Source organism: Geotrypetes seraphini, chromosome 3, assembly GCF_902459505.1.
Source record: "Geotrypetes seraphini chromosome 3, aGeoSer1.1, whole genome shotgun sequence".
Lineage (NCBI taxonomy): Eukaryota > Metazoa > Chordata > Amphibia > Gymnophiona > Dermophiidae > Geotrypetes > Geotrypetes seraphini.
Genome location: NC_047086.1, coordinates 402,416,543 through 402,429,196, shown reverse-complemented (window position 1 = coordinate 402,429,196; position 12,654 = coordinate 402,416,543). Strand labels below are relative to the sequence as shown.

At 34.9% G+C, this 12,654-nt stretch overlaps 1 protein-coding gene across 2 annotated transcripts in view; it reads left to right on the top strand.

Annotated features, from left to right (window-relative positions):
- Positions 1-12,654, top strand: part of CMTR1 (cap methyltransferase 1) — a 289,978-nt gene that overhangs the window by 228,634 nt on the left and 48,690 nt on the right. For both annotated transcript variants that reach the window (XM_033935382.1, XM_033935381.1), the window contains one exon: positions 231-322. In XM_033935382.1, the coding sequence (XP_033791273.1) occupies positions 231-322 (92 nt within the window). The remainder of the gene's footprint in view (positions 1-230; positions 323-12,654) is intronic.

Sequence of the window (12,654 nt, the reverse complement as noted above, 5' to 3'; positions counted from 1 at the left end):
TTCATTGTGGGTATCCTGAAAATCTGACTGGCAAGGGGTACTCCAGGACCAATTTGGGAAACAGTGCTTTAAAGTACCTGTACCTTTCTAAGGAAAAGCAATTAACTTGGGTGATGAGATGCCAGTTGCCATTTTTGAGAAGTAATGCTGTGATTATACTGTAGTGCTGAGAATATCATCATGGGAAACCTGTGGAAGGTTTGTCATCATTTCCTTTTTTTTCTTTGCAGGGAAAAGCCCAGAGGAAAATAAGTGCTATCCATATACTCGATGCTTTATTTCTTAATGGTTCTGATGTCCGAGAGCAACACTTTAATCAGCGGTAAGACATTACCAGCTCCTAAAATATTTTACATCGTTCCAAGCAAAATCATGACATCCTTGCTTTCTCTGTTCTGATTTTTATTCATGTGTAAATTATGAACATTTTGAAAGCTCTTTCCCCACTCATGAACTCATTGTTATGCTAACCCTTCTTAGAATTCAAGATTTGCATAAAATGTGAATACAGTACAACTGTCCTGACAGCTCTATTTGAGACCTGCTTTTCCTCAGTTCAGAAAAGCTTTACACTCCCCTGATCATGTGTAGGGATTCCCATAGTGATGACTATTTCTCTTTCCATTGTCTAGGATTTGGTTTGTTTGTTTTCACTGTTTTTAGTGGTCATGGCTCTCACCAGGCTTTATAAGCAGCATAAAATTGTGAAGCATCTGTGGGTTTGTGATAGCAGTGGCAAGAGACATGGACCCTTTGGACTGTCTTTCAGCATCTCAGTCCCTAATACTACTATATAGTAAATGACCAGTCCATCCAGTTTGCCCTTTTTCTTTGACCATAAAGTCCACCCGGTACTGTCCTTGGGTCCCAGCTTCTGGAGTTGCCATCAAAGCTAACTCCAGCCCATTCAACTATTTTGTCCATAAAGTCTGCCCAGCAACATCCTCTTGTTCCAGAGTTCCTTGGATTCCCATCAATGTCCTCCCTATACCAAATTGCCATTGGCCATGCAAGTCTGCCCAGAATCAACCTTAGCTCTTCAATACAAATTGGGGGGGGGGGCATTGTTGGGAGACAGCAGACTTGAGAGAGACTTGGGTGTGCTGGTGGATGCATCACTGAAGCCATCGGCACAGTGCGCAGCCGCCTCGAAAAAAGCCAACAGGATGCTGGGCATTATAAAGAGGGGCATAACAACCAGGACGCGGGAAGTCATCATGCCATTGTATCGAGCGATGGTGCGTCCACATCTGGAATACTGCGTTTAGTATTGGTCGCCGCACCTCAAGAAGGACATGGCGGTACTTGAGAGAGTCCAAAGGAGAGCAACGAAACTGGTAAAAGGGCTAGAACACTGCCCATACGCCGAGAGGTTGGATAGGCTGGGGCTCTTCTCTCTGGAAAAAAGGAGGCTCAGGGGAGATATGATAGAGACCTTCAAGATCATGAGGGGCATAGAGAGGGTGGATAGGGACAGATTCTTCAGACTGAAGGGGACAACAAGTACGAGGGGGCATTCGGAGAAACAGAAGGGAGATAGGTTCAAAACAAATGCAAGGAAGTTTTTTTTCACTCAAAGGGTTGTGGACAGTTGGAATGCGCTACCGGAGGAAGTGATCAGGCAGAGTACGGTATGGGGATTCAAACAGGGATTGGATGGATTCCTGAGGGATAAAGGGATCGTGGGATACTGAGAGAGGAGCTGGGATGTAACACAAGTATAGAAAGCTAACCAGGTAATAAGTATAGAAACCCAACCAGGTCGTGCATGTGCAAGACCGGAGGGTTAGGACTTCGATGGGAAGATAGGACTTCAATGAGAAACCAAGGTGGCAAGGGAGCCCCTTCTGGTGATTCAGACAGGACGTGACCTGTTTGGGCTGCCGCGGGAGCGGACTGCCGGGCAGGATGGACCTATGGTCTGACCCGGCGGAGGCACTGCTTATGTTCTTATGTTATGTTCTTAATATATACCATTCATTTTCTTTTCTTTTTTTTTTTTTTTTTTTTCCATTATATTTTTATTTTCAAATTTTACAAAAAGTGTACATAATAATAAAATACAGTTGATAAATGCATGGTATCACTTTTATATCTAACACAATGTATGTCTGGATTTGATTTTTCCCTTCACCCTCCCCCCACCCTTTTATTGCTTTAATATAATATTTTTAATTTTCAAATTTTATAAAAGTATACAACATATTAGAATATAATTGATAATTATTCAATAACATATTTATATCTAATACAATATATTCTGGATAAATTTTATTCATTTTCCCTCCCCCCACCCTTCTATTATTTTTTAATCATATGTTACATTTTGTATCATATATTATAATATATTATATATAAATTGTTTTCCTTACCCCCCCTATATGTGTGTCATAAAAAAAAAAAAATCTCGAAAAGAAGAAAAGAAGAAAAAGTATTCTATTATTTAATCATTACAGTATTTTGTCAATGGCCCCCATATTTTTATAAATTTATTATATGTCCCCTTTTGTATTGCTATTGTTCTTTCCATTTTAAAAATATGGCATATTGTATTCCACCAAAATGTGTAATTTAGGTTGTTGTAATTTTTCCAATTGTTAGTTATATGTTGAATGGCAACCCCTGTCATAATTAATAAAAGCTTATTATTTTCTGGTGAAATTTGACTTTTTTTTCTCATCATTGTTCCAAATAAAATTGTATCATATGATATTGCAATATGATTTTCCATTAATTTATTAATTTGTGGCCAAATTGAATTCCAAAAAATTTTAATATAAGGACAATGATATAATAAATGATCTAATGTCCCTGGTTCTAGATTACAGTGCCAGCATCTATTAGACTTAGAACTGTCTAGTTTTTGTAAACGAGTAGGGGTCCAAAAAGCTCTATGTAATAAAAAGAACCATGTTTGTCTCATAGACGCTGACACTGTACATCCCATTCTCCAAGACCAAATTAGTGGCCATTGAGATGCATTAATTTGATGTCCAATCTCAATGCTCCAAATGTCTCTTAGACCATTTTTTGGTTTTTTCTTCAAATATTCAGATATTAATTTATACCACAATGCGGCTTGATGTCCTAGGAAGTCTGCTTTAAAGCATAAGAACTTTAAACTATATTGATTGTTTAATGATTTCCATTCAGGGAACCCAACCTGAATGGCCTGCTTCAATTGCAACCATTTAAAACTTTGTGTTTTATTAAGACCAAATCTATGTTGCAATTGTGAAAAATCCAGCAGTTTACCTTCTGAAATAATATCATCTAGAGATCTAATTCCTGCAATAATCCAGTTCTTCCAAAGGATTTGAGCTCCGCCAATTTTGATCTTGGAGTTTATCCATATGGATTGATTAGTTGATTTATATATTGGGATGGGTGTTAATTTATCAATAAATCTCAATGTTTTCCAAGTATCCATTATTATTTTATTTTCTCTGTATCTTTTAGGTATATTAATACTTGGTAAATGAACTAAATTTAGGGGAAACATAAGGCGCCATTCCAAATATAACCAATCTGGTGCATTGTCTATAAGTTCTGGGAGGATCCAATACATACCCTGACGTAGAATATAGGCTTGATGGTACCTATAGAAATTTGGAAAATTTACCCCTCCCTCCTTAATTGATTTTTGTAAGGTTACTAAAGCTATTCTAGGTGTTTTACCAAGCCAAAGAAATTTTGTTAAAATTCTATTAAGCTTCTTATAAAAGGACCCCTGAAAATAAATAGGTATCATACTCATTTGGTAGCAAACCACAGGCAACATCATCATTTTAATAGTTTGAACTCTGCCCCACCAAGATATATGTAATGGGTTCCATTGCTCACATAACTCCGTTATTTTTTTTAATACATATTTTTCATTTTCTTTTACAGTATCTTCAATTGTTTTTTTAACTTGAATGCCTAGATATTTAAATCCTTCTTCTTTCCATATGAATGGAAAAATATCAAATAATCCTTTTACACAGTAAACATTCAAGGGTATAATTTCAGATTTATTCCAATTAATTTTATAACCTGAAAATTTGCCAAACTTATCAATTAATTCCAATAAAGAAGATAAGGTAGACTCTGGATTTCTCAAATAAAGCAAAATATCATCAGCATAAGCCGAAATTTTATATTCCATATCTGAATATGGAATTCCTTGTATCTCCCTCGTTTGCTGTATTGCTAACAATAAGGGTTCTAATACAACATCAAATAACAAAGGAGATAAAGGACAACCTTGTCTAACTCCCCTCTGCAATTGAAAACCATCAGATATCTTATTATTAATATTTAATCTTGCAATCGGGAAGCTATACAATGTTTTTACCATTTGTATAAATCCAGAACCTATACCAAACCATTCTAAAGCCTGATACATAAAATTCCATTCTACCCTATCAAATGCTTTCTCAGCATCTAATGAAACTGTAAAAGCCGGTTCATCCATTTTTTTTGATAAGTTTAGCATGTGAAATAATAGTCTAGAGTTATTGGAGGAATGTCTTTTAGCAACGAAACCCGTTTGATGCATATCTATAATATGTGGGAGAGCTTTGGCTAATCTCAAAGCCAAAATTTTCGCCAAAAGTTTATTATCAACGTTTATCAAAGATATAGGCCTGTAGTTCGAAACCAAAGTAGGATCTTTATTTGGCTTAGGCAAAACAATTATTATTGATTCAGCCATAGTACCTTTTATATTACCTTTTATAAGTTGTGTCTGATATAATTTTAGTAAATGTGGGGAGAGGATATTTTGAAATGTTTTATAAAATTCTACTGTGTAACCATCACCACCTGGAGCGGATCCAACTCTAAGAGATCTCAATGCTGTTTCTAATTCTTTTAATGATATAGGTTCTTCTAAACTTCGTTTCATATGATCAGGAATCTTAGGTCCATTTATTAAATCTAAAAAATTTTTTCCATCTTTTTGTTTCTCCAAATAAGGTTCGGAAGAATATAGATCCTTATAAAAATTTAAAAATTGTTTTAATATTATATTTGTTTGATTTGTTATTATACCATTATCATCTTTTATTCCATTAATATTAGTTCTCCTTTTTTTTGCCTTAAGATAATTTGCTAATAATTTTCCCGCCTTATTAGAATTTCCATAATACACCGTTTGTTTGGAAAACAAATCTTTTCTTATCATTTTTGAAGTTAATTCATTATATTTACCTTTTACTTTCAAAAGAGCTTGTAAAACTTCATATTCCCATTTACTTATCAATTTAGCTTCTAATATTTTTATTTCTTTTTCTAATTCTATATATTGTTTTTTAATTTGTTTCCTAATAAAAGCTGAATATGATATGATATTACCCCTCATAGTTGCTTTAAATGTATCCCATACATTCTCTATAGATGTATCTTCCACTAAATTTATTTGAAAAAATTCATTAATTTGTGTTTTAAAATTTTCCAAAAATTTGTCATCCACAAGCAATGCATTATCAAATCTCCAAAGAGGTCTATTATTTTCTAATTGATCTAATTGTAATTCTATCCATATTCCCGCATGATCCGAAATGATAATAGGATCAATAGAGGCTTTAATCACCTGTTGCACTTTATTTGTTGAAACAAAAATATAATCTATTCTTGAAAATGATTTATGAACCTGTGAACAAAATGAATATTCCTGATCATTAAAATGAAGAATACGCCATATATCTTTCAAATCACATGATCGAACTAAATTATCTAGACCTAAAGATTTAATATTTTTACCTGGTTTTTTATCCAATAATGGATCCATTACAGCATTAAAATCTCCAGCCACCACTAAATTAGAGGCAGCCAGTGGTAATAACATATTTTGTAGCTTTTTGAAAAATTCTGATTGATTCGAATTAGGGGCATATATATTAAATAACGTCAGGGTATCATTTCCCATACCTATATCGATATGTATCCATCTTCCATGTGGATCTGAATTTTTTACCTTTATATTGGCCATACATTTTTTATTTATAAGGATTGCAACCCCTGCTTTTTTACCCACTGCTGGAGCAAAAAAACATTCTTTTATCCATCCACCTGATAATTTCTGTGATTCCTTCATATTAAGATGGGTCTCTTGCAGACAGTAAATATCTGCATTTTGTTTTTTTAAAAATGTTAATATTTTTTTCCTTTTAATTACGTGATTCAGGCCATTGACATTAATAGAATATATTTTAAAAGACATTATATATTTTAATACTTTTCATTATCTTATTCTTCCTCTCCTCTTTCATATTTAATATCCAAAAAATTTTCTTCACGACACACATATTTAACCCTAATGTATCTCCCTTAATTATTCTAATAAATATTCTCCTTATCCCTCCCTTTCCCACCCAATACATTGGCTGCTTAAGGATACACATTGGAACTGTAATCCTAACATTCTCCCCATTCCAGGCAATCAATATTCAATTGTTTAAACAAATTTCCCTTCTATCTATCTATATTGATCTTTTATATTTATTTAATCATTTTCCATAACATTTTATTAATGTATCATTTTCCATTTAACAATATGTTAATTTATATTTCCTTAGTATTATGATTTCAACATATAATTATTTTAAACATATATGCAGTGTATTATTTAATAATTTTCCTATATTCTGTTCTTTCTTTCATATAATTATTATTATCTTTTCTTTGTATTGTTTTCCTCCATTTCTTCAAATATTTCGATATGTTATATTTTCTAATTTTTCATAGAGTCTTCAAAACCATCTTAATATATTATGTTAATATATCATAGGTTCTGGTTTAGAGAGAAAATCTTTTAGTTTTTCGGGATCATCAAAATATAAGGACTTGTCTCCAGATGACACTCTCATTTTCGCCGGGTAGTATAGACCATATTTAAATCCTTTTTCTTTGAGTAGAGGTCTCATGTCTAGTAGTCTTTTTCTTTTAGTTGCTGTGTTTTTGGCGAAGTCTGGTAAAAACCATAATCTTGATCCTTTATAATTTAGGTTTTTATCTTTTTTTGCTGCATTTAGTATCTCTAGTGCTTGTTGGTATCTCAGCATTTTGAAAATTATTGGTCTTGGTCTGTTTTTGTTTTCTAAATTTTTAATTGGGATTCTATGCGCCCTTTCAATTTCAATTGGTTGTTTCAAGTCTAATTGTAGTATTTTTGGAATTAAATTTTCAAGGAAAAGGATAGTATTTTTTCCCTCTAAGTTTTCTTGTATTCCAAAAAGTTTGATGTTTTTCCTTCTTCCTCTATTCTCGTAGTCCTCCAGTTGATCTTTTAATTTATTTAATTCCAGGCTGTCGTTTTTACATCTTTTTGATTCACATTCTATAGTTTCCATTTTTGATTCTAGTTCAGTTGTTCTTTTGTTGTTAACTTCCATTTGTCTATGAATATTTAAAATTTCTTCTTTCATTTCCGACATATTAGTTATAGTTTCCTTGAGCATTTGTTTGATTTGTTTTAGTTCTTCCATGACTTCTGCTTTGCTTAATATGTCTGGTTCTTCAATAGGAAGTGGTATCTTGCTTGGTGTTATTTGGTCTTGTTTCTGTCTTTTTGCAGATGTACCAGCCTCATTTTTGTTTTGTCTGGTGCTTGCCATATTGTTGTTTTTAATCCCTTTTCTTCCAAAATTTAGTTTTATCTTTTAAAGTAGAAATTTTCTTTTCCTTTTTTGCCTTTTTTCCTTTTCCTTTTCTCTTTCTCAGTTATCTGTCTCAATCTTAAATACTCCTTTTTTAGTGTCTTTATCTCTTTAATATTGGTGAAAAGGTTCTTTGAAGTAAGTGTCAGTTATTTGTTTCCAGTTCTATTGATGTGAGAAAAAAAAGAACTAGTAATTCTTTTTTATGGTTCTTTTCCTTTAAGCCCCTTCACTGTTTCAATGAAAGAGGGGGATATTCAATCCAACAGCATTTCCTTCCTTAAATTTTTCGCAGACTTGTCGGGTTCTTCCACAGATTTAATTCATTACCTCTGGCAGTCACTCTTTTTTTTTTTTATGACACCCCGCTTCAGCGCTGAATAAATAAAAAAAAAAAAAAAAATTGTTTGGTAGTCCTTTCTTTTAATCCTCCTCTCATAAGCCCAATCGCAGCCCTGATCGAGGAGAGCAACCTTTCATCTAATTTTCTTCCCTTGTTTTGACAAACTTGAAGCAACTGTTTTCTGTTCACTCACAGCGTCTCTCAACTGCCTCGATGTCTTGCCGCTTCAGCTTTTTTCCAAAAGTTCCGTTAATCCCTTCCTCTGTCTCCTCTCATACAAGCCCAATCGCAGCTTTGTAAGAGAAAAGCAATTTCAATTCAGTATTTTGTTTATTTAGTAAGTTGATATTCTTTCTCTGTCTTCAGCGTCTCAGTGTTCAATCACTGAGAGAAAACGCCGGTATTCCTTTCTCTCAGTTTTCTTCAATCAATCCCCCCTTTCAGCGTCGTCGCCGAAGGGCTATTCACATATATTGTCAGCTCTTTTTCCCTCTAGCTCCGTTCAGCTTTACTCTCTCCCAATATCTATTCGTTTTAGCACGGAGGGAAAAAGTTTTTTATCAGCCTTTTTCAGCGCTGGCAGGAGAAGGCTGTATCAAACTGTCACAGCTCCACAATCAACCGTCAGCAGCCTCACATCAAAATCGGCTTCCTTTTCAACAGTTATTCAGCGCACAGAGAAATAACAACACTTTTTATATTTCAAGCTTCTCTTTCAATATCTTACCCAGGCTTGGCAGTTTATAATATCAGGCTGATGTCCCCTACGCCGAGTTTACTTCAAATATGCCCCGTTGCTCTGGCTATCAACTTCCTGTCATGAAAGAAATCAGCATAAAGAGAAACAAACCCTCTTTCTTTACTTTCCTCCTTCAGACTATTGTTTGATTATCAGGCAGTATACTTTTAATCAATCTTTAAATTTATATCTTTCAACTTCTCTTCGTTTCAGTACTGAGAAAAAAAAAAAAACGGTGCTCTGAATTCTCAGCTCTCTCTCTTTCAGGCTTCAAATCAGCTCCATTATAAGCGGTCACTGCAGTTAATAAACCATTAACTGAGAAATATATTTTCTTTTTATTTCCCCTGTTTCAATTTTTTACACAGTTATAGCACTGAAACTTTTCCTCCGTTAGTCAATTCAAATTTTATCAGCCTTCATACACTGCCTCGTCTTTTCAGCGCATATAAAAGCCGGTAAAAGATTCAATTACCGTCCTCTCAGCTTTCTTTTGATGTCGGCGATTTTCAATTTATTTTTTCAAAACATTCTTACTATTTCTTTCCTTTCAGGTTTTCTTCAATATCAGCAGTATTATCAGATAATCTCCGTTGATAGATTTTTCCCCCCCTTTTTTTTTTTTCGTCGGTTAAACTTCCCGTTGTCTTGCTGATTCAGCTCTGAAAAACCGGCACTTCTACCTTCATCTCTTTCAGGATTTCCCCGATTCTCCACCCCAGGGCTCTGACTCAGTGCTTGATCCCTGCCACTCTAGAAACGACTTGATTTTTAAAAGTTTTATCTTACACGAATCAGCGATTCAAACCTCAATACCGCTTCGCTCCAGCACTGAGGAAAAACGGCACTCTGACCTTTCAGCTGCTATTTCACAGACTTCAACTTCAGCATAAGAGGGTAACATCAATAATAATTATTATTTTTTTTTGAAATCTTCAAGAAGGGAATAATATTTTTATCTTCTTTGCCTAGATGAAGAGGAGCTCAGCGATTACCCGTCCATTCGTGTTCGCGTTAAGCCACGCCCCTTCTTTTCTTTTTTTAATTTCTTTATTCTTTTTCAAACTTACATCAAGTGCACAAAAAGAACAACATGAAATACTATCATATAACACTTGAACATCATACATTATATTCTTAATATGTAAATTAATTAAAAACCCTCCCCCCCTCCCATCTTTCTATACAATCATTAAAACTATTATATTCCTTCAAAATTTCAATTTTGCTACATCTTATCTTCCAATCTCCCCACCCCCCTATGCATATTATCAAAGAAAAATGATGCCTATTCACTACAAAAATCAACCATCGGTCTCCATATCTTTAAAATTTTTTTATAACTTCCTGTCTGTATTGCAATTGCTCTTTCCATCTTGTAAATATGACACAGGGAATTCCACCAAAACGTATAATTGAGATTACTATAATTTTTCCAGTTGTTAGTAATATGTTGCATAGCAACACCCGTCATTATCATCAAAAGCTTATTGTTATGTGCTGATAATTGACTTTTTTTCCTCATAGACATACCGAACAGAACAGTATCATATATTTCCACATGATTTTCCAATAAGCAATTTATTTGAGACCAAATTGAATTCCAAAAATTCCTAATGCAGGGGCAATAAAAAATTAGATGATCCAATGTCCCCACTTCTAGATTGCAGTGCCAACATCTATTAGATTTAGAGCTATCCAACTTTTGTAAACGAACTGGGGTCCAAAAAGCTCTATGTAATAAAAAGAACCAAGTTTGTCTCATAGATGCTGACACTGTACTTCTCATTCTCCAAGACCAAATTCGGGGCCATTGAGAAGCAGAAATATTATGCTTAATCTCAATGCTCCAAATGTCTCTCAGACCAGTTTTTGGCTTTTTATTTAAAAATCCAGATAATAATTTATACCACTGTGTGGCTAGGTGTCCCATGAAATCAGCCTGGAAACATAGGAACTCCAAACTATATTGAGTATTAAGAGTTTTCCATTCAGGGAACCCCTATACCATTCATTTTCTAATTAGAGACCTTCTTTGCTTATCCCATGCTTTTTTGATTCCGTCACCGTTTTTCTTTCCACCACCTCTCAGGAGGACATTCCAGGCATGAACCACCCTCTCCGTATAAAAAATTTCCTAACATTACTCCTAAGTCTACCTCCCTGCATACTCAATTTATGCCCTCTAGTTTTACCATTTTTCCCTTCTCTGGAAATGATTTGGTCTGTATCATATCTCCCCTGTCCCTTCTCTCCTCTAGAGTATACATAGTCAGGTTTTCCAGTCTCTTCTTATACTTCTTTTGGCTCAGACCCCCTACCATTTTTGTCACCTTCCTCTGGACCGCTTCAAGTCATCTTATATCTTTGGACAGATACGGTCTCCAAAATTGAATACACTATTCCAATGGCCTGTACAGGGGCATCAACACCTTCCTTTTTCTGCTGGTTATTCCTCTTTCTATACAGCCTAGCATCCTTCTGGCTACAGCCACCGCCTTGTCACACTGTTTCGCCACCTTCAGACCCTCAGGCACTATCACCCCAAGGTCCCTCTCCCTGTCCGTGCATATCAGCCTCTCACCTCCCAGCATATATTGCTCCCTTGGATTTCTACTCTTCAGATGCATCACTCTGCACTTCTTTGCACTGAATTTTAATTGCCAGACATTAGACCATTCTTCTAACTTTTGCAGATCCTTTTTCATGTTTTCCACTCCTTCCGGGGTATCCACTGTTACAAATCTTGGTATTATCTGCAAAAAGCAAACCTTACCTTCTAACCTTTTGGCAATGTTGCTCACAAACATATTGAATAGAATTGACCCTAGCACTGATCCTTGAGGCACTCCACTACTCACCTTTCCCTCCTCCAAGTGAATTCCATTATTTACCACCCTCTTACATCTGTCCGTTAACTAGTTTCTAATCCAGTTCACCACTGGGCCCTAACTTTAGCCCGTCAAGTTTATTCAAGAGCCTCCTTTGAGGAACCATGTCAAAGGCTTTGCTGAAATCTAAGTAAATTTCATCTAGCGCAGTTTCTCAGCTCATTCCTGGAATACCCAAGTTTATTAGAAAAATTTGATTAATCGCCTATCACATTTCCTAGGCGATGTACAATCTCATTAAAAATCAGTTGGGGTGACAAATATAACAAACAATATAATTACAGACATTGATATACATAATTTCTACATATCATTTCAAAGCAAAGGAAGGTTTATTAAAGGGTTACAATCATTATTAATTTAATTTAATTACATTTAAGGAAAAAACGATAGGAGGGGTAACAAATAAAATTTATATTTAATATATAGAATAAAAAGTGAAAAGTAAAAAAGTTTTAGGATATAAAATTTATACATTAAAAGCATCCTTGCCAGTCAGGTTTTCAAGATATCCACAATGAATATGCATAAACCTGATTTACATACATTACATCCATTGTATACAAATTTCTTTCATGCATATTCATTGTGGATATTCTGAAAATCTGACTGGCAAGGGGGTACTCCAGGACCGAGTTGAGAAACACTGATCTAACCCACAGCCTTGATCTAATTCTCTGGTTGCCCAGTCAAAGAATTCAATCAGGTTTGTTTGACATGATTTACCTTTAGTAAAGCCACGTTGCCTCGGATCTTGTAACCCATTGGTTTCTAGGAATTTCACTATCCTCTCCTACATCAACACTTTTATAATTTTTCCAATAACCGAAGTGAAGCTTACTGGCCTGTAGTTTCCTACTTCATTTCTGCGACCAGTTTTGTGAAGAGGGATCACATCTGCTCTTCACTAGTCCCGCAGAACATTGTCCTTCTCTAAGGATTTATTGAATAAATCTTTGAGGACTCGTCAGAACCTCTCTGAGCTCCCTCAATATCCTAGGATTGCGCAAATTTGGCACTTTTAGAGCGTCCTTGTGCTAT